This window comes from Meles meles, chromosome 1, assembly GCF_922984935.1.
Source record: "Meles meles chromosome 1, mMelMel3.1 paternal haplotype, whole genome shotgun sequence".
NCBI lineage: Eukaryota > Metazoa > Chordata > Mammalia > Carnivora > Mustelidae > Meles > Meles meles.
This window is the reverse complement of record NC_060066.1, coordinates 108,780,188-108,807,512: the sequence shown is the minus strand read 5'-3', so window position 1 is coordinate 108,807,512 and position 27,325 is coordinate 108,780,188. Positions and strand designations below refer to the sequence as shown.

General features: G+C 49.6%; 2 protein-coding genes across 10 annotated transcripts in view; both read left to right on the top strand.

Annotated features, from left to right (window-relative positions):
• The first annotated feature begins 291 nt into the window (after positions 1-291).
• CGN (cingulin) lies at positions 292-24,296 on the top strand. 5 transcript variants are annotated; one of them, XR_006819665.1, is made up of 22 exons: positions 292-406; positions 6,330-7,211; positions 8,102-8,202; positions 8,356-8,425; positions 8,522-8,620; positions 10,532-10,659; positions 11,554-11,686; positions 11,985-12,197; positions 12,647-12,795; positions 13,002-13,134; positions 16,174-16,374; positions 16,679-16,885; positions 17,251-17,508; positions 18,696-18,866; positions 19,580-19,741; positions 20,772-20,861; positions 21,288-21,371; positions 21,477-21,595; positions 21,890-21,998; positions 22,372-22,535; positions 22,830-23,835; positions 23,944-24,296. XR_006819665.1 is itself a non-coding variant. In XM_046012696.1 (21 exons), exons 2-21 carry the CDS (start codon positions 6,345-6,347, stop codon positions 22,966-22,968), a joined length of 3,588 nt encoding a protein of 1,195 aa, XP_045868652.1. In that variant the 5' UTR covers positions 292-406; positions 6,330-6,344; the 3' UTR covers positions 22,969-24,296. The 5 variants fall into 5 exon arrangements, 4 of the variants coding, with proteins under 4 accessions (XP_045868652.1, XP_045868635.1, XP_045868642.1 ...); XM_046012696.1 differs by having other exon boundaries at positions 8,525-8,614; positions 22,830-24,296; XM_046012679.1 differs by having other exon boundaries at positions 8,525-8,620; positions 22,830-24,296.
• Positions 24,297-25,478: 1,182 nt separating this feature from the next.
• TUFT1 (tuftelin 1) overlaps positions 25,479-27,325 on the top strand; it is a 49,165-nt gene continuing 47,318 nt past the window's right edge. For 2 of the 5 annotated variants that reach the window (XR_006819571.1, XM_046011062.1), the window contains exon 1: positions 25,540-25,671. Coding sequence is in view for 4 of the 5 variants with exons in the window: in XM_046011062.1 (XP_045867018.1) it covers positions 25,612-25,671 (60 nt within the window). In the remaining variant the exon portion in view is untranslated. Of the gene's footprint in view, positions 25,672-27,325 lie in introns of all 5 variants that reach the window. The other 3 variants (XM_046011088.1, XM_046011073.1, XM_046011080.1) reach the window with 3 other exon arrangements.

The window sequence follows — 27,325 nt, the reverse complement described above, 5'->3', positions numbered from 1 at the left end:
AAGCGGCTCTGGGGCCGGGCGGGGGTGGTCACACACTGCCAACCACTACGCCCCCAAAATGGCCTCCCATTACCCCTTGCCTCCCCGCCCGCCGCGCTCCACAGCCGCCGGCCCACGTGACCCGGCCCCCTCCCGGCCCGCGACCCCCTGTCCAATTCCCTGCCGCGAACGGCCCCGCCCCCCGAAGGAAACGGGCCAACCGGAGAAGGGTAAGGCGGGGCGGGTGGTGACGGCCATTGGGGGTGGAGCTCCGGAGGGGAGTAACAGGTTGGTGGGGGGAGGGAGCGCGGAGGGACGGAGGGGGAGGGCCCAGGAGCGGCGGGTGCAGCTCAGCCCGAACGCGAGCCCGAGCCCGAGCGCGAACCCGAACCCGAGGCCGAGCCCGGGAGCGCCGAGCCCGGCTGGGGTGAGTGAATGCGGAGGGGGCAAGAGCCCCTGAAAAGGCAAGCGGGCCTGAGGGGCAAGGGGCGAGGCGATCCGAGATACCCTTCTCCTTGGTACAGGTGCTGCACTGAAGAGAGGAGGAGGGGAGCTGAAGCCAGGGTGGGGAGTACTGTTTAAGAGCTGGCTCCTACTCAGGTACCAGAGGCAATTGGCTGGGAATGTGCCAGCTGAGGGGCACCTGAGGCTAAGGCTACTCTCAGGACACGAAAGCGTTTCAGCGCCTCGTTATCTCTGGAGGTCAGACGCCGGTCCTAGGGGCAAGAATTTCTGTTGACCGCGGTGTTGGGGGGGGGGTAGTTAGTGTCAGTTGAACAGGGGGAACAGCTGCCTGAGGTTCATAGACGGAAGGGGGAAGGCGTCCAAAGGTGCTGTTTCCCTCGGGTTTTCCTCCTGGCTGCCGTTCTGAGCTCACGCTGGCACCTCCTTTCAGGCTTTGAGATGTGTGAGGTGTGGAGTTTTGCTCTAACCCTTCACCTACAGATGGAGATACTGAGGGACAAAACAAGAAGGAACCCCCATCTCTTTGCTAGGTGTGAAACTATTTAAGCCTTCAGTTTCTGTCAGCCTTTGCTTTAATGCCTGGGAGATTTTTTCCTTCTTCCTCTTGAGAGAGTGCTCGCCAAGAGAGGGGTATGAGGAAGCATAGATCCCTAGGCCTACAAAATATGTAGGAATACTTTCGAACGAGGCTTCTGGCTGGGGCTGATGTCGGACCCTCTCCCCAAGCACACATAGTTTATTCTGTGGTTCTAGATGGGGCCATTGGATGCAGTTTAGGAACCTAATCCATTCGCTTGATGCCTTCCAGAAGATCCCTATTACTCCATGAAACCCCACAAGGCGTCCCTGAGTCCAGGACCATGATGGCTGTCATACTGTCAGTAGGCACCAGGGGTGTGGGAAATAGGCAGGACTCCTTAGGAGACCGTAAGACTAGGGGAATTAGCACATCTGGGACTCCACACTGGACGAGAGCTCCATCTTGCTGCCCAGACAAGGCTTCTGAGGCAGATTTCCTTGCCTTAGGCAGGTAAGGGAACCAGAGCCAGCCTTAGCTTGGCCCCTTTGATGCCCTGCCCGAGGAAAGTTGTTGTAATTGGGAAATAATTAGCAACCGCTATGTTGTCCATAGGCTGCCTACACGTGCCTCTGCACCTCTTCTTTTATCCTTGATATTTTGAGTCGGGGGCTGGCTGTAGGGGACTGCTAATCCAGAGATTTGCCCTGACCCTAAGAGGATTCTGGCTTCCTAGAACACTTTACTCTTTCCCCAGGCTGACCTGCATGTTATCAGCCCTGTGGGAGGAGAGGAGTAGGTAGGGTTGTTTCTCTTGGTTGTTGCAGGGGAGGGGAGAACTAAGGGCCAGGGAGTTGGCCAAGGCAAGTGTGGGATGAGGAATGCAGCTTCCGGAACTTGAGATGGAGAGGTGGGGGACACAAAGTCTTCCTATCACATACTGGCCTGTCACTCACCAGGTGCTTTGTGCATCTGCTTCTCCCTGTTCCCTCCCCACCCTCTGCCTCCTTCACAGCCTTGGCATCTAGGCTGGACAGTCCATGCCCATGGTTTTGCCCCCTGCCTCCTCTGTGGTGTGGAGTTTCTCTGGTCTGCTTTATGAGCTGCCAGTGGAGTCTCTCTGGCCTTCCCCTTCCCCTCGCCTCTCAAACCAGTCCAGCCAGTTTGCAGGGCCCAGTTCATATTGTTTTTTTCCTCCACTGGCCAAGCTGCTCTAGCCTGGCTCTCAGGTTTCTGCTTTTTCAGGGGACTGGGCCAGGAGTCCACTTGGGGTTGGTTCTTTTTGATCCATGGGGAACCTTCTTATCTTTGTAACTCTTTCTGAGAAAATAACCAATCCATCAAGGTCACTGAGCTGTCCTTTTCTATTTTGGCCATTTACTTCTCTTGTTCCCTCTGAGGGGAGTCTAATCTCTATACCTCTCTTTCTTCCATTTTCTAAATCTGCCAGTTATGTAGCATCTAGTATATTGCCTGGCCCAGTATATGTCAGTTCTTCCTCTACACACCCCAAACTACCCCACCCCCACTTCCTGCCAGAAGTTCAGAGACTGTCACTCCTAGTTGGAAGCCAGATGCTTATGGCTGGGTGAGGTGACGGAATTGGGGCAGGGCAGGCTAATAAGTAACTGAGGGAGAAGTGGCTGTCTGGTACAGGTGCAGCGTATTCTCCCTCTCCTTACAGGCAGGAATGGAGAGGCAGACAGATTAAGTTGAATCAACCTGTGGCCTGGGCTCTTCCCAGAATACAGTTGATGAGGAGTGCCTCGGGCACATGCTGAGGAGGGAAAAGCAGGGGCAGGCTGTGAAAGCAAAGCCTGTGTACTCCATATTTCCTGGCACTAGATCGCTGTTTACCTGCCTCTGGCGCTTACGCAAGGCCTTAGAGCTGCTTGGCTCCCCTGGCCACGCCCCACTGTCCTCTGTAACTGAAGGCGGATAGGTTTCAGGTTTTCCATGTTGAATCATTTAGAGCTCTACTTTCTGACCCACCACCCCAAAGATCACATCAATCCTGCTTGCCCCTGACCCACTGTCCCAGGACTAACAGTCCGTTGAAGTTAGGGAGTCATTGGGACTTGGGGGCACATTCAGCACTGCCTCTGAACAACTTGGTGCTCTTGGGTGGGTGAGGGGCTGTGCACTCTGCTGGGCCTAGTCTGGGAGCTCCTCGATCTGGATCTGGAAGATCAGTAGATGTACTGACAGAGTAGAGCTGTGATATGAATAAATCATGGGACTTCTGAGAGCGGGCAGTCTAGGCACATCTGGTTCCAAAATTAAGACTGAATGGGGCAGGGAGAGGTCTTGTTAGGAGGGCACATGAGAAATGGCTGTGAGGGGGATCATTGGGTAAATCTCCCCACTGCTGTTTGAGAGTGCTTTGGTTCAGGATACAACCTTTAACACATATTTATCGATACATACTGTGTCACCAGGTCCTGGAGGCCTTGAGTCAGCTGAGAGCCATGTTCTTTGCCCTCCAGGAATGTATCATCTAGTGGGGGAGACAGACAGGAAGCAAATCACTCTGATAAATATATAAAAATAAACAGTGTCTGGCTGACTCAGTTGGTACAGCATGCTGTAAATTTGAGCCCCACATTGGGTGTGGAGATTACTTAAAAACGAAATCTTTAAAAAAATAATAAACTGAGGTAGATTTATTGAAGGACAACTACAGAACATATAACATTGTTCTTTTTTTTTAAGATTTTATTTATTCATTTGACAGAGATCACAAGTAGGCAGGGGGGGAGGCGGGGGGGGGGGAGCAGGCTCCCTGCTGAGCAGAGAGCCCCATGCAGGGCCCCTGGGATCACAACCTGAGCCCGAGGCAGAGGCTTTAACCCACTGAGCCACCCAGGCGCCCCATATAACATGATTCTGATCTAGTTTGTGGGACGGGGTGGTTGGGAAGGGCACTGAGGAAGTGACATCCTTCTGTGAAGCATGTGGAGCCAGGAAGGGCCTGTTAGAAGGAGTGCATGTATGCAGGGTAAATTTGTTATCAGCTTTGTGACAGGCATAGGTGCTGCTAGCTATGTTTCGTGTTTCATGTTTTGTCATTTTCCCTCTTTTTCTTTTTTAAGATTTTATTTGTTTGTAAGAGAGTAAGTGAGTGAGTGGGAGGGAGAGGGAGAGAGAATCTGAAGCAGACACGGTGCCGAGCACAGAGGCCAACATGGAGCTCAAGCCCCACAACCATGAGATCAAGTTGAATCCAAGAGTCAGATGTTTAACTGACTGAGCCACCCAGGCGCCCCTATTTTCCCTCTTTTTTTTTTTTTTTCAAGATTTTATTTATTTGACATCCAGAGAGGGAACATGAGCAGGGGGAGTGGGAGAAGCAGGCTTCCTGCCGAACAGGGAGGCTGATGTGGGGCTGGATCCCTGGACCCTGGGAGCATGACCTGAGATGAAGGCAGACGCTTAATGACTAAGCCATCCAGGGGCCCTTCCCAATTTTTATTTAAAAAAAAAAAGGAACCTAAGTAAATTAAATGCAAGAATCTGAAATGTAGAACATGATAACATTTTTATAGCTGTATACACATGTGATTATTATTGTCTAATTCTTACAAGTATTACCTCAGGAGGTATTATCATTATACCTGTTTACTGATGAGGAAATCGAGGCTCAGAACAGTTGTGATTTGCTCAAGGTTATATACATTCAATGAAGAGGAGGGCTAGGTTCTTTTTTTACCAGATGAGTGGTTTGAAGAACCTTTGCCTTGTAGCTTCTTTCCTGATCCCATTTCTTACTTGAATTCTAACAAAGGATCCTGCCGATTTAATATCCTTTTGTTTGGAGTATCTGAGGTTGGTTAAAGTCCTCCCCAATGCTGGAATGGTGGAAGGACAGGGGTCCTTTAGTTCAGGGTGGGCTTGGAGGTCTTCATGAACCTCTTGAGATTCTGTGGTAAAAGCTTGTGTGGACTGTCTTTTTGGGGAGTGGGTGCATTACTTCATTCTCTCAAATGGAGTCTGAGAACCTTTGCCATTAAGGGCTCCTCCCTCCAGTTCCTTTCCCTGGAGGGGCAGGGCTGGGAATGTTAGGAATGTTCTTCCCACCAAGCCCGTTCTCACCTGCTGCTAGGCCACTCCCTTTCCTGCTCACCCTCGTTTTTTGGGCTCCCTAGCAAGACTACAGTCCCTGAAGGGGGCCTTGTCAGCTTTCCTTGGCCCAGAGCTCCACTGGGAGATTGAGCTGGGTATGTTTTTATGTCTCTCTGGCTCTTCAGATACTCCTCCTCCAGTTTGGTACTAGGCTGTGGTGGAGATTAGTTGTAGGGCTGCGGAAACTGGAGTTGTTATTTGCTTCAAGGAGAAACTGCCCTCCCCAATTCCTGGAGCCAGAGCACACCTGGAATATATTCCATTTGCCGACTCTAATCTTAGGCTGATGGGTACCAGAGGAGTTGGCCTATGGGTTGTCCTGGCTCTGGCCCTCAGGTGGGACAAGTCTGCCTATCCTAGGGACCTTGGAATGGACATTCTTAAATGTTACTTAAATTTTTTTTTTTAAAGATTTTATTTATTTATTTGACAGAGACCACAAGTAGGCAGAGAGGCAGGCAGAGAGAGAGGAGGAAGCAGGTTCCCTGCTGAACAGAGAGCCTGATGTGGGACTCCGTCCCAGGACCCTGGGATCATGACCTGAGCCGAAGGCAGCGGCTTAATCCACTGAGCCACCCAGGCGCCCCTTAAATCTTTTTTTTTTTTGAATAAGCAATACATCTACATGGTTCCAAATTTAAAAGGGACAAAGATACACAGTAGAAAGCTAGTTACTCTTCCATCCTTGTCCTCAGCCCCCAGGTCCTCCAACCCAGAGGCTTCATTGCTATCATCCCAGAAATAGGATGGCATATCTTGTGTGTGGGGGGTAGTTTTGTGTATCTTAAATGAACTCTGGGAATAGAGGGCCCCTTTTCTCCATTGGGATAAAGGTATCTGTTAGGCGGAGTTTGGAATATGCCTTCATTGGGGTTGAAGGAGGCACACCATGCTATGGGTGTATGTGTGAAGATCAAGCAAAATTGTTGAACTCTTGACAAAGCCAGACTCCCTAGAACTGTATTAGAGGAAATGGATTCTTCTAAGTCAATGGGTCTCAAAACCTGGAATCTGGACCAGCAGTGTCAGTATCTCCTGGGAACTTGGTAGAAATTCAGATCCAGACCTACTGAATCAGAAACTCTGGGGACAGGGTCCAGTAGATACTTTCCAGATAAAATTGGAGAACTACTATTCTGTGTAGAAGGAACGACAAAGTTATAAGCCACACAAAAGCCGGACAGGTGGAGGTTTCTGGTTTTCTGCTTCCAGTCTCTCAGCTTTAACTCTTTTCTTGATTTTATAGGACCCCCTCCCATTCATGGAGCAGGCATCCACCATGGCTGAGCCCCGGGGCCCTGTAGACCATGGAGTCCAGATTCGCTTCATTACAGAGCCAGTGGGTGATGCAGAGATGGGCACCCTACGTCGTGGTGGGCGACGTCCAGCTAAGGATGCAAGAGCCAATACCTATGGGGTTGCTGTGCGTGTGCAGGGCATTGCTGGACAGCCCTTTGTAGTGCTCAACAGTGGGGAGCAAGGTGGTGACTCCTTTGGAGTCCAGATCAAGGGGTCCAACAACATAGGGGCTCTGGGAGCGCTGAGCTCTGACTCGGAATTCCCTGAGAGCTCCTACTCTCATGCCAAGGAATTTCCTGCCTGCTCACAGGGCAGTATGTCTGATGAGGAGCCTGGGGCCCATTGGAATGGAAAGCTACTCAGATCCCAGTCCCAGGCCTCACTGACAGGCCCTGCCCCTGTGAGTCCGAGTACCAGGAGCACTAGCCTTGTGGAGCTGGCCCCCCAGGGAGCTTCCCCAGGGAGCACCATTGACACTGCTCCCCTGTCTTCAGTGGACTCACTCATCAACAAGTTTGACGGTCACCATGGGGGGCAGGCCCGGGGGCGGACTGGCCGGCGCATGCGGACTCTGCCCCCTGAACAACGCAAGCGGAGCCAAAGCCTGGACAACCGGCTCCCAAGGGATACCGTTGAGGAACGGGAGCGTCGGTCCCCCAACCACTGGACTCCTAGCACAAAGCATGACAGCCACATGGGCAGCTCTAGGCAGTCGACCCAGAGCCAGAGCTCTCTTGGTGGCTTTAGCCGTTCCCATCAGACCCAGGACTGGGTTCTGCAGAGTTTTGAGGAGCCACGGGGGAGAGCTCAGGATCCTGGCATGCTACAGGTCAGACCCTATTCCTCTGTGGCTTCCGATCCCCAGCCCCGCAGCCCCGCAGCCCCGGGACCCTGGCAGAAGGTTTCTACTTTTGTCCTCCACTTTACCCATCTTCTAGATAGATGATATGCACATGTATGTGATGCTTCCATGGAAATGGAACTGATGTGAAATCAGCCTTCACAAGCGTGAGAGTCACTTGTTACTGCCTGGCCATGGACTCTGCTTCAGTCACTAGAATTTGCTAGGTCTGCAGCATCCATAAAGCAGGCCTGGTAATATGACCAGCTTCCAGTGCTCTGGTCAAAACTCCCAACTCTGTCTCCCACTCAGGAGTTTAAGTAAGTGGGGCAGTAGCTTCTTGGAGACAACATTAAGCCTGTTCATTTATAAGTTCTAGTACATTAACTGTCAGTAGTAACAGCTTACCACAGAGCTCACAGCTAGTTGAGATCTGCTTGTTTTTTTTTTTTTTTTTTTAAGATTTTTTATTTATTTATTTGACAGAGAGAGAGATCACAAGTAGGCAGAGAGGCAGGCAGAGAGAGAGGAGGAAGCAGGCTCCCCGCGGAGCAGAGAGCCCGATGCGGGGCTCGATCCCAGGACCCTGAGATCATGACCTGAGCCGAAGGCAGCGGCTTAATTCACTGAGCCACCCAGGCGCCCGAGATCTGCTTGTTAAGGAGAATCTGGCTTGCAGCAATAGTGAGAAGTGTACCCTGCTTGGACCTCTCCTGGGCCTGCTGCTCAGACCTCCGTGGTGTTGCCTCTTTTCAGCATGTGAGGCCTGTTCGGCATGCTGGGAGGGCCTCATCTCCCACCTGCTGCTTCTGCACCATCTGAACCCCACATGTGCCGCTGGCTTCATCTTCCTGTTTCTCTGGGTTTATGTTTTGCAGTTCAAATCAACCCCAGACCTTCTCCGAGACCAGCAGGAGACAGCCCCACCAGGCAGTGTGGACCATGTGAAGGCCACCATCTACAGCATCCTGAGGGAGGGGTAAGTGGGGGCCCTCCCAGCAGCACAGTCACACACCTCCCCTCTTTTCCTTCTGGCTTCCTTCCCCATCTTCCCTGTCCTTAACTCTTCCTTCTCTCATCTCTGTTACCTCTTCCCTCTCTTAGCCTTTGCTTCTGTCCTTTTATCCTCCAGAAGCTCAGAAAGCGAAACATCTGTGAGGAGGAAGGTCAGTTTGGTGCTGGAACAGATGCAGTCTCTGGTGGTGAGTGACCACCTCCGGGTGGGACCAGGAGGCAGGGTTAGGGCCTGTGGGGCCTGGATCTGGATGTGGACCCATTCCTTCCTGCCCTTTTTCTAGCAGATGACTTCTCCTGTGTCTGCTAAGGCCCTGGCTGGGCAGAGCGAGCTCACCCGAAAAGTGGAGGAGTTGCAGCAAAAGCTGGATGACGAGGTGAAGGTGAGGGGAGACTAGATGTGCAGGAGGTACATGGGGCACGGTGGAAACGGTGCTTGGGTTGCTCTTCCATGCGATCAAATAAGCACTCGTACATTCTGTGACACAGGAGACAAGAGTATGTGCTGGTCTGCACAAGGACTTCTGGGCTTCCCTGGAGCTTAGGGAGAAGAGCACAGTCATCAGAGCTCTGACTACCTTCCATTTATTTCCTTTGGAAATATATAAATATATATGGTGTTTTATATATATATATATAACACCACGGTATGTATATATATATATATATATATATATATATATATATATCTCATATATATATGTATATGAGAGAGAAAGCATGAGTGGGGGGAGGGGCAGAGAGAGAGGGAAAGGGACAAGCAGACTCCTGTGGAGTGTGGAGCCTGGATCCCAGGACCCTAAGATCATGACTAGAACCAAAGTCTAATGCTTAACCAGCTGAGCCACCTAGGCACCCCTATTGAGTATACTTCTTGTAGTAGGTACTGTCCTGGATAATACATAATAATTATAGTAATCTTATAAAGTAGATATTGTGGACCTTTTCATGATAAGAAAACTGAAGATCAGCCAGGTTAAGTGAATTGCTCAAGGTACTAAGTAACAGAGACAGAATTTAAAAATTCAGGTCAGCCTTATGTGAAAGTCTGTGTACTCCCTTTAAAAAAAAATTGTGGGGCACCTGGGTGGCTCAGTAGGTTAAGTGTGAGACTCTTGATTGCAGCTCAGGTTGTGATCTCAGGGTTGTGGGATCGAGACCCGTGTCGGGCTCTGTGCTGGTCATGGAGCCTACTTGGGATTCTCCCTCTGCCCTTTTCCCCACCCCACATTCTCTCTCTCTTAAAAAAAAAAAAAAAAATTTAAAAAGTTTAAAAAAATATTGCTCCCACCTTTAAGAGTATTGCCTTGCATGTAGTTAGTAGTTTGGATTGTAACTCCCCTTATTTCCTGGAAAGCAGTATAGTATACTGGTTAAGTGGTCAGCTGTGGAGTCAAACTGAGTTCAAATCCTGGTAACTGTTGGCTGCGTAACTGACTTCAGACATGTTCTTTACATGTACTAAGCTGCTATTTCCTTAACTATAAAGTGGGGATAATAATTGTACTCTTATTTATCTATGGCTGTGTAACAAATTACATCAAAACTCAGCAGTTTCAAACAGTCATCTCCTGGTGTCTTGAGGGCCCAGAGTCTGGAAGCACCTTAGCTGGGTAGTTCAGGGTCTGTTAGGAGTTTCCAGTCAAGGTGTTGGCTGGGGTTCTAGTCAGGAGAAGACAGTGGTTATTCTCTGGGGAACTCACTTCCTTGCTGTGTGGAACTCTTCATGGGGCTGCTTGAGTGTCTGCACAGTATGGCATCTACCTTCCCCCAGAGCGATCCAAGAGAGAAGGTAAGGAGGAAGCTGCAGTGCCTTTTTAGGATGCGTCGCAGAAGCTACACATCATTGCATCCTTTTTCTGTTTGTTAGAAGAGTGTTCTTAAGGGTGTCTGGGTGATCAGCTCAGGTCATGATCCCAGAGTCCTGGGATTGAGCCCCGCATCAGGCTCCCTGCTCAACGGGATCTCCTCTCACTCCCCCTACTTGTGTTCCCTCTCTTGCTGTCTTTCTCTCTCTGCCAAATAAATAAATAAAATCCTGAAAAAAAATTAAAAAATAAAGAGGGGAGACGCTTCACCTTTTGAAAGTCAGACAGTTAGTGGACATACTTTATACCATCCATCACAAGTCCCAAGGCGCGTTAGGAGAATTGAATGCAGGTAATAAACACAGGGTCCGTAGTACGGTGCCTGGCATGTAGTGAGTCAGTAAATGTTAGACATTTGCATTACTCCTGGTCCTCTGAGAGGCTTTCCCTTCTCTTCAGCTGCTTTACTCTCCCTGCTTTTTCCAGAAGCGACAAAAGCTAGAGCCATCCCGGGTTGGTCTGGAGCAGCAGCTGGAGGAGAAGGAAGAAGAGTGCAGCCGGCTGCAGCAACTGCTGGAGAGGAAGAAGGGGGAGGCCCAGCAGGGCACCAAAGAGTGAGTGCAGCTGATGGTGCACATGGGGCTGCTTGGGGATGGAGGCCAGAGTTGGAGGTGTCCCCTGGATGGGAGAGACGGAGAATCGAGATATCTAGAAGCTGTAAGGGGCAGACAGAGATAGTTTAAAGATAGTACCTTTCTCTTTGCTTTCTCTGTCAGTAATGGTGATCGTGCCTGAGTTGGGTTACCTGGATTTGCTTCTCTACTTCAGGCTCTAAATGTTATTAATGTTAATTAATGTTAAATGGGTTATTAATAGTAGCTACCTCACAGGACTGTTCATTTAGTAGATGTTTTTGCAATGAATACTGTTTGGCAGGCACTGATCTAGATTCCTGGGGTATACTAGTGAGCCATTGAGATGAGGAGCACTGCTGTCCAGAAGCATAGTTTCTTGAGTGTGTGTAGGGGGGGTTGGGGAGACAGACAGTAAATAGTGAGCATATTAGATAAGTAAATCTGTAGCATTTGAGAAGGTGATTCATGGAGTAGGTCAAAGTAGATTGGAGGGCCTGGTGTTGGAGGACCCAGTTTGTGTATTAAATAAAGTGGTCAGGGGGCACCTTGGGGCTCAGTTAAGTGTCTGCCTTCAGCTCAGGTCATGATCCCAGGGTCCTGGGATCAAGCCCTACATCAGGCTCCTTGCTCAGTGCAGAGCCTGTTTCTCCCACTCCCCCTGCTCGTGCTCTCCCTCTCTCTCTCTCTCTCTCTCTCTCTCTCCCTCCCTCTCAAATAAATAAATAAAATCTTTTAAAAAGAAACAAAGTGGTCAGGGAGGCCTCATTTAGATTGGAACAAAGAAGGAGGTTTAAATGAATTAATATATGTAAAGGGTTTAGAAAACTGCTTGACACCCAGTGCTTTATGATATTATTTGTTATTAATTATTAGGCTCCAGAACATGAAGCTCCTTGTGGATCAGGGTGAAAGGGTAAGACATGGGCTGGAGACCCAGGTGATGGAGCTGCAGGACAAGCTGAAACAGGCCCAGGGATCGGAGTCTGCTAAGGAGGCGCTAAGAAAGGTAGGGAAGAGGATGGCTCCCGCAGCCTCTGTTTCCTTTCAGCTAGAACACCCTCAGATCTGTTCACCTCCAGTTTCCCCACAGTATGGGCAGAAGATAGCTGATTATGGGTACCCCTTAGTGTGCTTTCAGACAGGTTTAGTGGTCAGGTGAGGGGTAGAGAAGGGTGGGCATCCTAGAGAGCAGAGAGCACCGGGTACTGAGCCTGACAGGTCCAAGCTGCTCAATAAATATTTTTGATTGACCAAATGAACGGACAGGCAGAGTCACCTCTTTACTTCTGTCTTCCTTTCCCCAGGACCTGTCAGAGACCCGACAGCTTCTGGAAGAGGTGTTGGAGGGAAAACAGCGGATAGAGGAGCAGCTGAGACTGCGGGAGCGGGAGCTGACAGCCCTGAAGGGGGCCCTGAAGGAGGAGGTGGCCTCCCGTGACCAGGAGTTGGAAAGCGTCCGGCAGCAGTACCAGCGAGATGCAGAGCAGCTTCGCCAGAGTATGCAGGATGCCACTCAGGCATGTTACCAGAGCGGGGACTGCTGGAAGAGGGCAGCCCCTCACCCCCAGAAGGGGCTGCCTTGAGGTCTCTTGGTATTTGGGGACTTTTCATGTCATAACTGGAATTCCCTCTGAAAGACAAATGTGAGATGTAATGAAAACCTTGGCCAGGAAACCTACAAGGGCAGAGTGAGGAAATGCAGGCCAGGAGTACCATGAGAGTGTGTGACCAAAGACCCATGGGGAAATAAATAGGGGAGGCATCCTGTCAGCGACAGTGGGGGTGGGGGACACTCTCACCTGGGGAGACTTTGTGCTAGCATCACATCAGGCACCCTGAGGTCTCACAGTGTGTCACTGGTGTGGTGCCCTCTGGTCCCGAGCCTCCCCTTCCACACGGTTAGACTTTGATCTGAAGCAAGTTCTTCCCTCTGAGCCTCCTGGTCCCCAACTGTCTCCTTCCCTAGGACCATGCTGCCTTAGAGGTGGAGAGGCAGAAGATGTCAACCCTGGTGCGGGAGCTGCAGAGGGAGCTGGAGGAGACCTCAGAGGAGACAGGGCATTGGCAGAGCATGTTCCAAAAGAACAAGGAGGAGCTTAGAGCCACCAAGCAGGAGTAAGGACTTTGTCTATCAGCAATGCTTATCCGTGTTTCCTATATCCTGCTGCTTTTCTACCCATGCTGTGCCCTTTACTCTGCTGAGAGTGGGTGCCCAGCCTGTTGGCTTCTGAGGAGGTGGTTTGCGTTGTCCCGCTAACCTTTCCCAGGCAGGTGGCCTGACCTTGTTCCCTTTTCCTTTGCATTCACCTGGCTGGGCTCAGACTCCTGCAGCTGCGGATGGAGAAGGAGGAGATGGAAGAGGAGCTTGGGGAGAAGATGGATGTCCTACAGAGGGAGTTAGGGCAGGCCCGGGCTGGTGCTGCAGATACTCGCCAAATGGAGGAGCTCAAGAAGGTACTTGGAGGGGCACCTGGCTGGGACTTGATCTCAGGGTTGTGAGTTTGAGCCCCATGCTGGGTGTAGAGATTACTTAAAAAAAAAAAAAAAAAGGTACTTGGAGTTGGGGTGTGGAAGAGCAGGTTGGGGTGATGGGCACTGACCTCACCTATCCATGAGGATCTCCAGACTAGTGGCTGCCTCCTCTGTGCTTGGTTTTCAGGACCCAACTTCGTGCTCAGCCAGCTCTTTCCCCTGTACATTCTCTGATGCAGTTGGGCTGCTCTCATTGAGTGTACAGGTTTCCAGTGGGAAGGACTCCTAGTTGGGTTCAAGCCAGAGGCTGCTGGCTGCCTCCCAAGAGACCTCAGGGGAAGCAGCATTTAGATGGATTTGTGAAACTTCAGGGTCATTTTTTTTTTTTTCAGGGTCATTTTTAAAGCTTTGAATTTGGTCCGCACAGGGAGAGTGGCTCTGTCTGGAGGGTTGGGGTGATGGGGAGTAGGGCAGGGGGGACGGACTCATTAACTATATCTATGAAACCAACATTTACAGTTAGAATGGCAGTTTATTAACTTGTAACGTGAAGTGTCATCAGACAGACTGGAATATTTGCATTGGCATGACCAGCTGACCTACTGGGGAAGCCAGATGGTATAGTGAAGGCTGCTTAGAGTATAGAATCTAGACGTAGGGATTTTATCATGCATGGATGTTTTATAAATGATAAGGTCATCAGATTGAAGCGAATACAGACAATTTTTTCATATTCCTGGTATTAGTTTTTGGAGGACAAGAAAGCATTTAATTATTTTGGATGATGTAGAAACTTAGAAAATATTTTGTTAGTATAAGGAACTGGCATTTATGGCCTCCTAAGGATCCTTCTAGGTGTATAGTTCTTTGATTCACTATGCTGGATATGTAGTTGGTGCTCATTTAACAAGTATTAATTAATCATTGCTTGTTTATCATGCCTTTGCCATAAGGCTGCCTAATTATAATCAAGTCAGTCATATTTATTAAATGAGTAAAGAAGTATAGCTGTAAGTGATGATTTTCCAGATAAACAAAAGTCTGAGCTTACACAAAATTCTTGGAGAAAAACATAATGAACGTTAACCAAGTGTACTTTTAGTGATTGTGAAATGAAAAGTGCTCTTAAATTTTTACTATGTTAATATGAAGTTAACAAATTATCAAGAATGTCTGAAGTCTGTTTGCTATATTAGTGGGCATTCCTCTGGACAATCTCAGTGACTATCATAGGAGATAAAGCTGAAAAGCTAAGAAGTAACTAGTGCTTGATTTATCTCATATATGAAGTGTATTTTATCAAGTACCCACTCAGACAACATATGCATTAGGAAAACAGACCTCATCCAGTATAGACCACATGCTGTGCTGTATTTTTCTTTGCAGTTAGCTTTGTTATTTTATACTGAAAACTCAAAGTATATTAAATAACCTTTCAGCCTAATTATGGAACTTTCTGAATTTCAGAAGTAGCTGATAGCTAAAGAACGATAGCACAAGAGCTCATATCTCAAAATTTTATTTTTTTTAATTTTATTTATTTATTAGAGAGAATACAAGGCAGAGCGGTAGGCAAAAGGAGAGGGAGAAGCAGGCTCCCCACAGAGCAGGGAGCCCGATGCAGGGCTTGATCCCATGACTCTGGAATCATGATCTGAGCCGAAGGCAGATGCTTAACCAACTGAGCCACCGGGGCACCCCCTCAAATTTTTCTTTAAAGATTTTTATTTTTATATTCAATGTGGGGCTCAAACTCACAGCCCTGAGATCAAGAGTTGCATGTTCTACCTACTGAGCCAAGCAGGCTCCCCAGTATTTCAATTTAAGAAAAAAATAAATAAATAAGAGCAGCACCACTATTTATTGTGTAATATGTTTTGGTTTTCAACATAGTTTATTTTTGAAATCCACACCCTCATCTACTCTCACTTAATGTGATTTGATTTTGTTTCACATACCATAGAATTTACCCTTTCAAGTGTATGATTTAATGGGGTTTTTGCTTGTTTGTTTTTAAAGATTTTATTCATTTATTTGACAGAGGGCACAATCAGCGGCAGGCAGAGGGAGAAGCAGTCTCCCCACTGAACAAGGAGCCCGATGTGGGAGTAGATCCCAGGACCCTGGGATCATGACCTGTTGCAAAGGCAGACACCCAACTGACTGAGCCACCCAGGAATCCCTTTGTGGTTTTTAGTATATACACAAAGTTACATGTCCATCATCACTGTCTAATTGGAGAACATTTTCATCACCCCAAAAAAGAACCCCATATCCATTAGCAGTCACTTTCCCCAGCCCTGGGTAACCACCAATCTACTTTCTGTCTCTATGCATTTGCCTATGCTGCACAATTTCATATAACTCGAGTCATAATATACGGCCTTGTATGTCTGGTTTCTTTAACCTAGCATAATCTTTTTGTAGGTTTACTGATGTTGTAACATGTATCAGTACTTTTTATGGCTGAATAATACTCTATATAGATATATCACATTTTGTTTCTCTGTTCACCAGTGGATGGATGTTTGGGTCATTTCTATGTTTTAGCCATTGCGAGTAATGCTGTAATGAATATTCACGTAAACATGTTTTTTGGGAACATGTTTTCAGTACTCTTGAATATATACCTCGGAATGGAATTTATATGGTCATTCTATGGTTAACTTTTTTTTTTTTTTTTTAAGATTTTATTCATTTACTTGACAGAGATCACAAGCAGGCAGAGAGGCAGGCAGAGAGAGAGGAAGGGAAGCAGGCTCCACGTTGAGCAGAGAGCCCAATGCGGGGCTTGATCCCAGGACCCTGAGATCATGACCTGAGCTGAAGGCAGAGGCCTTAACCCACCGAGCCACCCAGGTGCCCCTCTATGGTTAACTTTTTGAGAAACTATCAGACCCCTTGCCCAAGTAGCTAAAACATCTTTCATTCCCCCCCGCAAAACATGAGAGTTCCAGTTGCTGCACAGTCTGATATCCCAGGCCACCCCTGTGCCCTGTCACTGCCCCCCTTCCCTTCTAGGAGCTACGCCAGACCCAGCGGGAACTTAAGGAACTGAGAGAAGAGCAGCAGAGCCAGGAGGTGGCTGGGCGCCACCGGGAGCGGGAGTTGGAGAAGCAACTGAAGGTTGAGGCTGATCGAGGTCGGGGGTTGGAACAGCAGAACCTCCAGCTACAAAAGACCATCCAGCAACTGAGACAGGACTGTGAAGAGGCTTCCAAGGCAAGGGGAGTGGGCACAGGGCTTAGGAGGTGAAGACTGAGGGGTCTGGAGGGCAGAGGAGCCAGAGGGCATGGAAAATTACCTATCATGGGTATGTACAGACCAGATCCTTGGTCCTAGGTGTGTGGTGAAAAGTAGCTAGGATTGGGCGGGGGGAGGCAGGGCCACAGCATGGCTCTGTAGGGGTGGGATTCACAGGGGCACTACCACCGTTTAGGTCCAGTTCTCGTGGACAGTCTTCCTGGGGGTGGCTAGGGACTTGGAGCCCTGCGGTCTGAGCTACCACTCCCTGAACTGGCCGCAGGCTCAGACGGCAGCAGAGGCAGAGGTGGCAGTGCTGGGGCAGCGGCGGGCAGCCGTGGAAACCACACTTCAGGAGACCCAGGAGGAGAATGACGAGTTCCGACGGAGCATCCTGGGTCTAGAGCAGCAGCTGAAGGAAGCCCGGGGCCTGGCGGAAAGTGGGGAAGTGGTGGAGGCAAGGCTTCGGGACAAGGTGCAGCGGCTAGAGGTCAGTGCTTCTGCCCACATTGTTGGCTCCCTGTCTGCCCCCACCCCCCGGCCCTCTCTCCTCTTGTCCCTGGCTGAATAATACTTCAGCTAAATCATCAGCTATCAGTTTTATTTTATACCAAGTGTGCTTCGCCTTCCCAATCCAGTGTTACACTTGGGTTTATTTCCTGGAGCATGCTTTGCTGTGGATGTCTTGGCCCTTGCACTGTTACTTTTGTCTCTTATATCCCACCTTGTGCTTGTTCTCTGTGTCCTGATTTTTGCTTCCCCTGAGCCTGTTTTCACTGTCCACCTTTTTCATAAATCACTCTTCTACCCTCCCGTCTATTCCCCTCCAAGTGGCCTATGTCTTCCCTCTCCCAGGCTGAGAAACAGCAGCTGGACGACGCCCTGAATGCAGCTCAGGAAGAGTCGGGGAGCCTGGCAGCTGCCAAGCGGGTACTGGAGGCCCGGCTGGAGGAGGCCCAGCAGGGGCTGGCCCGCTTGGGGCAGGAGCAGCAGGCACTGAACCGGGCTTTAGAGGAGGAGGGGAAGCAGCGGGAGGCGCTCCGGCGGGGCAAGGCTGAGCTGGAGGAGCAGAAGCGCTTGCTGGACAAGACTGTTTGCCAGCTGAACAAAGAGGTGGGGCATGGGGTGTCCTGGACTCTCAGGAAGAGTTCCAGCTCTTATGGAAGCTTGCCTGGAGGTGGGGGTGGGGGGTGGGGGGGGGAGGGGGTCAGAATGTGTGGTGTTTGCTTGCCTCAAGTTCACTGCTGGGGAGGCCAAGGCCAAATCTTGAGAGATCGGTGTCCTTCCTACCGCTCCTCAGTGTTCATGTCCTCTTCCCACATCCCATTCCATGTGGTCTTAGTCCTTGGAGAATGTCTCCTGGGATTCTCCCTAAGAGAATCTTCATTAGTAGAATTTTCTGTTTGGGGTAGGGAAAGGAAAGTTCCATCATCTCTCCCTAGCTGACTTTAAGACCTAAACATAGGAATTTTTGTGGGTTGAATTTTATATTTGGGGGAGGGCAAGAAGAAAGGAAAAAGAAATAAATTGCATTTTTGCAGGTAAGATTGTCCCTGTAATCTCTTACTTTATAAGGCTAGAGCAAACATACATATTTTGTCAGTTCTAAAGTGCACATTGCGTCATCTCTGAAGTTGACTTGGCATCTTGTAACTATGGTATGTTAAGGTTCAGTTGGCAGGTTTTTCCTTCTTAGTGGTATATCTTTTTTTTTTTTTTTTTTTTAATTTATTTATTTGATAGAGAGAGATCACAAGTAGATAGAGAGGCAGGCAGAGAGAGAGAGAGAAGCAGGCTCCCCGCCGAGCAGAGAGCCCGATGCGGGACTCGATCCCAGGACCCCGAGATCATGACCTGAGCCGAAGGCAGCGGCTTAACCCACTGAGCCACCCAGGCGCCCCCTTAGTGGTATATCTTACGATCTATTGGCATCTTGGGTTTGTTGAAATGTGGTCATTTAAGGTTTACTTGGTATCAGACACTTTTACAAGTACTTTGTATCATTCATGTAATTCTCACAACAACCTTGTGATGTAGGTACCATTATTTTCCCATTTTATAGATGGGGAACTGAGAGCTAGAGAGGATAAGTAACTTGTCTGTGATCACACAGCTAATAAGTGGTAGAGCCAGGATTTGAACGCAGGCAACCTGTATATTACTACTAGCCGTACTATAGGGACCTAGGCCCAGGGAGAGCAAGGGAGGGCTGCTTTGGCAGTAAGGAGAATCTGGGGAGTCTGGGCTCGGAGGAAGGCCATAGGTATAGTGCTGAAAAGGTTCTTTTCTCTTCCTCTCAGTTGGAGCAGATTGGGAATGACTCTAAGCAGGCCCTGCGGGAGCTGCAGGCCCAGCTGGAGGATTACAAGGAGAAGGCCCGGCGGGAGGTGGCGGATGCCCAGCGCCAGGCCAAGGAGTGGGCCAGTGAGGCTGAGAAGAACTCAGGGGGGCTGAGCCGGCTTCAGGATGAGGTAGGAGGAGAAATGGCAGGGGGTGGGAACCTGCCCAATGTCCTTGGTTGGAAGGTCATTGCCTCTTTTTTTTTTTTTTAAGATTTTATTTATTTGAGAGAGAGTATAAATAAAATCTTAAAAAAAAATCAGTACCAAAAGAACCTCAACACTGCAATGTTATTGGAAGCGTAGTATCAAAACAGAGGCATGTCTTGAAATGTGATAGCTAGTTTTATTTTTTTAAAGATGATAGCTAGTTTTAATACTTCACAATCTTTTACAGCAACAATTTGTTATAATTTTCTGTTTTGCGATTACATTAAACCCTTTTGGTTTGTTAAAAAAAAAAAAAAAAGTCCCAGTACTCTACCTGGGTCCCATATCACTTAAATCACAACTCCTAGGGCTGGGGCCCAGGATCAGTTGTCTAAAAATGACTTAACTGATACTAATTTGTGTAGGGCATTTTAAAACAATAAAGAAAATGGACTAAGCTCCTTTCTGCCGGCTAGAGAGGATGCTGCCTGATTCCTGAATTGTTAAAGAAAGCTAACTAGATCTTCAAAGAGAAGAAAAGGGACTAAAAGTCGGCCTGCTTTTTATTACCACCAGGTTCTGGCAATTCTAAAGAATGTCAGTGATGTGACATTTCTCCCCACAGGGGCGGACTGCTCCCGCCCCTCTGCTCCCACCTTACTTCTCCAAGCTGTTGCATTTTCCCTCCTGCCCAGACCCAGAGGCTACGGCAGGCCCTGCAGGCGTCTCAGGCTGACCGGGACACAGCCCGGCTGGACAAAGAGCTGCTGGCCCAGCGACTGCAAGGGCTGGAGCAAGAGGCAGAGAGCAAAAAGCGTTCCCAGGATGACAGGACCCGGCAACTCAAGGGTCTTGAGGTGAAGGTGTGAGGGTGGCAGGGAGGGGGAGGGGTGTCCAGGTCCTGGCACAGGTGGGACTTCTGTGGGGGAAAGGAGCCAGGACATACCAAGCCCCCTTTCTCTGCTGGGTATTGAAAGCTGGTGGCCCACAGCTGATGGGTTTTGTTTGAGTTCAGTGTTTTAAATGACTGAGTTAATTGCCAGTGTTTAGAAATTTATACATCACTTATATCTTACCGATTTCTGGCTCCTTCTGTACATGTGGAAAATATGGTCACCCTGAGCTTCTAATCCTGAGTTGTCTGCATGGCAACAGTTGGCTGGAACGGAGCAGAGGCATCTCCCCTTTAGAGCGAATAGAGGTCTTCAGTTTGCTATATTTGGCAGCAATAATAAAAACAGTGACAAGGGACACCTGGGTGGCTCAGTCAGTTGGGCCTCTGCCTTTGGGATTGAGTCCTGCATCTGGCTTCCTGCTCAGCAGGGAGGCTGCTGCTCCCTCTCCTGCTCCCCTGGAGCAACAACAACAACAAACAGTGACAATAGCAGCAGCAAACACAGATTATGCCATGTGCTGGGCACTGAAGACTCATTTAATCCTGAGAAAAACCCTGTGGGATAGGTTCTCCATTTTATAGATGAGGAAAACAGACCCACAGAGAGGTTAAGCAACTTGGCCATGGCCCTTCTGCTAGGAAGTGGTAGATCTGACTCCATCCGAGCTTTGGCTTGGACACTTTGGTTTCTGTCTGTTATCCCATTAGGGAAATCGGGCTGCCCCACTGAGGAATCGATTCGGGGGTTTGTCATCCTGCCAAGGGCCAAGACTAGAGCAGGCGCCACCACCCTCTCCCCTCAATGCCACGCCTGGTCAGCAGAGGGTGCTAGCTCCATGGTGGCTCTGGGCAGGGGCGAAGACAGCTGGTTGTGGGGACATGGGAGACAGCAAGGTCTGTGGAGGCTGGGCTTTGGGAGGGTCCTGGTGGGGGTTTGGCATTCTGGTGTCCAGCATGTGGGGCAGAATGAACCTGTTGCTTCTGTGCCGCAGGAGAAAGTCTCACGGCTGGAAGCGGAGTTAGATGAGGAGAGGAGCACCGTGGAGCTGCTGACAGAACGCATGAATCGTGGTCGGGACCAGGTACCCCCTTCCTTAGCTCTCAGCCCTCTCAAGAACACCTTTGCCCACCCATGTTTCATAATCTGGGGAATTCTGGCTGTTGAATCTGTGCGGGGCTGGTGCTACTTCAGGGTCTTCTCTCCTTTAGGATGGGTGGAAAGGAGCCAGGGATCTGACTGGAAGAAGGAATCCTGATGGCCTGGGATCCTCTCTGACCTGAGTCCAGGCTGCTTCCATTCAGAGGGGATGCTGGTTCCTGGCAAGATGGAGGAGGCCCTGTTTAAATTCTGTGGCTCCTCCCATTTGAAAAGACTGTGATTTCTTAGTTGCCTAAGAATTGTGGGGATTCAGAGAGCATCCTACAGTTTTCTCTGCCTCACATGGTTCACCTGGCTGGTTCATTGTTAGGCCTGCCCAAATCTGGCTCCTCTCATCCATTCCCACTAGGTGGACCAGCTGAGGGCAGAGCTCATGCAGGAGAGGTCCACTCGACAGGACCTGGAGTGTGACAAAATCTCCCTGGAGAGACAGGTAAGCAGGGGAGTAAGGAGTCTTGGGATACCAGGAAGCAGGTAGAATGACCACAGGAGGGATCAGAAGTGGAGAGTGACCACAGAGACTTTCTGTCCCTCTCAGAACAAGGACTTGAAGAGCCGCTTGGCCAGCTCAGAAGGCTTCCAGAAGCCCAGCGCCAGCATCTCTCAGCTTGAATCCCAGAATCGGGAGTTGCAGGAGCGGCTGCAGGCTGAAGAGAGGTGATGTGAACCCATCCTCCCTCTTTCCCTCTGGGCTCTTCTCTGTTTTGCATGCAGACATGGCCACCCTAACCTGATCTTCAGGGGCAACTTTTCTCTTGGTAAAGAGCAGAGGGAGCTGTAGAACTTCTGAAATGTGAATGACCTATTATCTCCCCTGTTGTTTGGATCTGCCCCTAGGTCCTCCCTAGTGTGACATGACTGAGAGGAGTTCATGGAGGCTGGAGGGAGCCAAATAGGGTTTCCTTTAGAAATGGCTACAGCCACAGACACCCCCCTACCATACCCTCCTAGGGAGAAGACTGTTCTGCAGTCTACCAACCGAAAACTGGAACGGAGGGTTAAAGAGCTGTCCATCCAAATTGATGATGAGCGGCAGCACGTCAATGACCAGAAGGACCAGGTAAGGACGGGAGCCAGGGACAAGAAGTCATATGGTAAGCATATACTGTGTGTTTGCTTGAGGGCAAAGGGAGACCCCATCTCATAGGTCTTCCCAACTTCAACTCTCTCCATATAGGGATGGAGACTAGACTGAAGGCCCTGGATTATAACAGTCATAGTAAGCACATGCATTGAGTGTCTGTGATGTGCTAGGTTCTCTTTCTGTTGTACATGTGTGAGCTCATTTCATCCCCAAAACAAACCTGTGAAGTTAGGGAACTTGCCCATGGTCACGACATTTTTCTAGGGCAGTGATTCCTTGTCAGAATTGGGTCCCAGTCCATGGTCACAGCAGATGCTTTTCTAATATGGGGACTTTGTATCCTGCCCAGCTAAGCCTGAGGGTAAAGGCTTTGAAGCGGCAGGTGGACGAAGCAGAAGAGGAGATTGAACGACTCGATGGCCTGAGGAAGAAGGCCCAGCGTGAGCTGGAAGAGCAGCATGAGGTCAATGAACAGCTCCAGGCCCGGATCAAAACCCTAGAGAAGGACTCCTGGTATGGGCTGCTTTTCTTTCCCTCTCTTCTGAACACCGGGAATGGGTTCTCCTGAACTGAATAGGGAGGAGGATCTCTAACATGGGACCTCTGCAGTCACTCCTTTCTGGCTGAAAGCCTGTACAGTTATTCTTTAGCTCAGCCCACTGTCTATATATACCCCATCTCCCCAGATCTCACATAGGTGGGGGAGCTTGTACATTGAGGCCTTAGAACAGCTGGGAGTTTCCTTAGCATGAAAAGCATGGTTGTCTCAGTCTGTCTCCTTCCTTTACAAGTATTCCTCTCTCTTAGGCGCAAAGCCTCCCGCTCAGCTGCTGAGTCAACCCAGCATGAAGGGCTGAGCTCAGATGAGGAATATGACAGCGTCTACGACCCTTCTTCCATTGCATCACTGCTTACGGAAAGCAACCTGCAGACCAGCTCTTGTTAGCTTGGGTCCACGAGGGACGAGAGACCACACTTGCAGGCTGCCCTGGCCAGGCCTGCACTGCTCTGCCAAGCCTTGAATTCCTCATTCCTGGATGGGGAACCCAATTATTCAGCCCTAAGAATGGGAGGGATATGTGTGATGGTGATAAAAAAGGCATTGGCACTAAGCAGGTGAACAGGCTTTCCCTTTCCTCTGGAGTTGCCCTTCTCTTAAGTCTTTTTCTTCCCTCACAGCAATAGGATGGTCAGCATAGAGGCTGAGGGGGATTGAGCATGTTAGGAAGGGATAGACATTGCCACATATATAAAGCTTTATTTCTTCAGCCCTTAACCCTCAGGCTCAGGGAAATACCTTTGTGATTTTTGCTCCCTTGACTCCTGCAGTATGTTTTTCCTCCCACTCTGGAGCTGGGTGAAGGGAACATTATGGATAATAGACACACTGGGGTGGCTCTATCCAGCTCTTGGATGCTCCTCTTTGCACAGTCATGGGACCCATATCGTAGTCCCCACCCTTTTCCACTCCCTTATATTTTGTCTTCCCCAAGCCAGTGGATCCAAGGGATCTGTTCTCCCCTTCCTGTCTTCATCATTCCTACCTTCCTTTCCTTTTGGTGCCTTAGACAGGGTGAGGAGATAAGGATGTTCTTCTTGCCTTCTATACTTGCACATTCATACCTCTCCAAGGACCAGTCTTTCCCCCACCAGGGCCCTCAGCTTCCCTGGCTGCCCCAGTCTAGAGAGCTATTGGCTCCTCTGCTGATGAGCCCTTGGGGGAGGGACTTTGGTAGGACCATGATAAGGTTGTGGGGCTTGGTTCTGCTCAGGGTTTTCATGTTTTCTCCTGTCTTTCTGCAACTATGGATGTGTTTATAAGGGGGTTGCATCTGGGAACCCTGATAACTGTCTGCATGAGTTTGAAAAGCAGAGGTCTTTCTTGTGGCTTCTCTGACCCAGATGTGCCCAATCTCAGTAGGGAATCAGGGGATCCTCATTATCTCAGGAGCTTGGACCTGACACAGGGCTTCCTGCTTAGGGCTAAAGATGGACTCTTTGTAGAAATGGGAAGAGGCAATGGAAGATTTATTCCCCTCTTGGGTTTTGGGAAGAGCCAAGCCCTGGTAGGGAGGAGGTAAGGGAGATGATTTACCTTATTTCCTGAGCAGGTTTTGTAAGAAGCTTAGGGGAGGAAGAAAGCTGTTTTCACCAATGACTTGTAATTTCATGATTTTTTAAAAAATCTTCTATTCTGCAAATTAGAGATTTTCTCCCAAACCAACCCAGCCTTGATTTTATTTTAAATATTAAAATTATATATCTATACTGAAATCCTTGACTTCTCATTCTTTTTCCTGGCTTATTTGGATGTCTGTTTTATGCAGAAACCCTTTTAACTAGAGAACTTAGAGGCTGAAGCTGGGGTTTGTTTTTTTTTTTTATCTCACTTTTTACAGGCTCTTTACAGCAGATTAGATGGACCCTGGGGAACGTGTAAGTGTTTATAGCACCAGCATTCTCTCCTAAACAACCTTCTGGGAATAGAAAGGCCAGTAAATGCTGTATCTGAGGGTTAAAGGAGACAGACCAAAACTGGGTTTTATTCCTTTGGGGCACAGGGGTGTCCCCAGCATTCACCTCCCATGTACAAAGACATTTCATTCCTATCTGGTATGGGACCCTATCTTTCAGTCCCTATCTGGGGAAGTAGAAAAATTTCTGTTATTCTTACTCTTGTGTTGCCTTGATGAGGGAACTCGCTGTTCATCAGAACCATTGTCAGATTCAGGGACACTGCCCACTCAAGAGTGGGCCAGACCTCCTGCCTGCTTTCCAGGTGGACCACAGCCCCGTGGAGTCCCCAACTTGCGGTGAAAAGCCAGGCTGGAGAGACTCCATCCTTGGGGATCCTCTCCTGAGGGCCCTTAAAATGGTAATCTGGGTTTGGAGATGCCATTGGAGAAGTTGAGGCTCATCCTTCCTCAAGAATACAAAATCCTTTTAAGGCAACGTGTCCCGCCTCTCCCAACCATATAAGGGCAGCTTTGGTATAATAGCTTCTACAAAACAAGCCCCACCCAAGATCCAAGCTGGCTTTGACTTTGGCCTGGGCTTCCTGCCCGGACAGGGCACCTGCCAGACTGGCTTAGGCCAGTCTGAGTGAGTTGGCTTCTGGTGCCTGCATTTCTACCATGCTCAGTTCCACAAAGGTGGCCTACATAGGGAGAGGAGAACGTATGGAAGCTTTTTTCAAACTCATCCTCTAAGGGGCAGGTAGGGGGATTCTCTTCCATCAATACTGACCTTGGAATTGAAAAGGGAACAGCAAGATTAACGAAGAATGTTTGAGACGCAACAACACACACTGGACAAAATTTGGGTTAAGCAGCCTCAGATAGCCTCCCAGCCCCACCTTTAGGTAAATCTGAGCTAGCGCAGATGGGCGTGTCCTGATGGTTCTCGGTCACGCCCATCCTGCTCTTTCGCTCATTGGCGAACGGAATTTTTGGGGCGTGTTCAATCGGCGGTCACCGCCCCCCCCCGACGCGCCTATAACAAGGGGGCGGTTCCGCGCACGCCTGCCTAGTAGGCGCAGGCCAGCAGGTCTGAGGCTAGTCCTCCGCGCTGCGACCCCCGCGGAAATAAGATGAACGGGACACAGAACTGGTGTACCTTGGTGGACGTGCACCCGGAGGGGCAGGCCGCGGTAAGAGAGGGTGGCCCACCGCCTCCCCAGCCTGGTATTCTCGGTTTCCCGTTCGGTCCCTCCCGTGCCCCGCGCCGAGTTCGCTGACATCACCTGGGGCCGGCTTGGGGCCGGCTGGGTGCCGCGGGCTCCTAGCCGCGCTTCTCTTTCTCTTTTTCTACCGCCGAGTGGCTGGCAGTGGGGGTCCTGGGGAATCGCGGCAGGACTGCTGTTCCGGGACTCGGGCCGTCCCTGCCCTCTGGAAGGGCACTGCGGCTCCTGCCCGGGACCCCCGCAAGTATCCGGTGCGCGCTACTCAAGCGTCCTGTGGGCAAGAGATTGCGTCGTGGGAGAAATGAGCTCCTGGAACGGGGTCTTTGCGCTCTTTGTGAGTCCCCGACGGGGAGATTAGCCTTTTCTGTGGGTCCTAGTGTTCTCAGAGGCCCTTCAGATAACTTAATGGTGCTCTGGGTGATCGGTAAGAAGACAGGGTAGAGAGTCAAATCCCAGGGCTTGGACCAAAGGGTGGGGTGGTAGGACTCTAGGTACACCGACATTGGCCAGGAACTCCACCTTTCGCTTGAAGGGATAGGGCTGTCTGCTTGGGGGACACCTCTCTGCTCGGATTTCTCCTTCCCCTTGCAGTCCTCCTGCCTCCCCTTCCCCCATCGGCCAGCCGGTGGCTTCCTGGGACGGTTTCTTCACTTTGTTTCCGGGTCCAGCTACCAAGCCCTGGGCAAGTGGATGAAGGAGATGGCAGAACCTAGGCTGGAAAGGGAAGGGAAGTGACCCACGCGAGAGCTTCCGGACGAAGTGAGGTTGGGGGAGGTAGGGGCGTTCTCCAGCGCTAATACATCTGCTCTGCTTCCCTCACTCCCTGGCTCCCTGTCCTTGTTCTCCCCACGGCAGGTGACCAACCAACCATATGATTTTTTCTCTCCAGAGGCAGAGGAAGGTAACTTGTGGCTGAATGTTTCTAGGCTTTGCTGGGGAACTTGACCCAGAAAGGGTGTGTACTGTTTCATGGATTTTCAAGCTATTGTGGGTGAGAGTGAAATGGGAGTCCAGATGATGGGGAGTTTGTATCCCTCCATTTCCCCTCCCTCCACTCTTGTATCTGATTCCCTTTCTGGGTTCCAGTCTCAGCATGCCCCCTGGGGGAGCTAAGCCAGCTGCACCTGGATTATGGCTCTTCAAAATAACTCAAAATAATTCGAATAGTTTCTCATTTCAAGTTTAGGGTACAGATAATCACTTAATTTGTTCACAGTCCCTTCATTTCTGTCCGGTCTGTGAGTCTTTCTGCCCACATTACAGATCTTGCTACTGCGCAACCCTCCACTCCCCCAGCAGTGCAACTCTGAATATAATAAAGAAATCCATCCTCTATTATGTCAGCCCTAAGACCTACTATGTGCTCTTACTCACTGTCTTGGAATGGTTGAGGCAGGGAAAAGGGTATGAGGAAAATAAAGGAGAGGGGTGTTGGGCTTCTTTTTGTTTGCTGTAAAAAAGAGATCAGGAAAGATCTTAAGACCAATGTATTGGTACTGTTGAGAATGGTTTGACACACTCTTCTGTCCCTTGATATTTTGTTGCTTGCCTCGTGAGGAAGAAAGAGTCCGTAGAATAGTGAGCAAGGAATTCAGTCAGTATCCAGCTATGGATTAGTTTA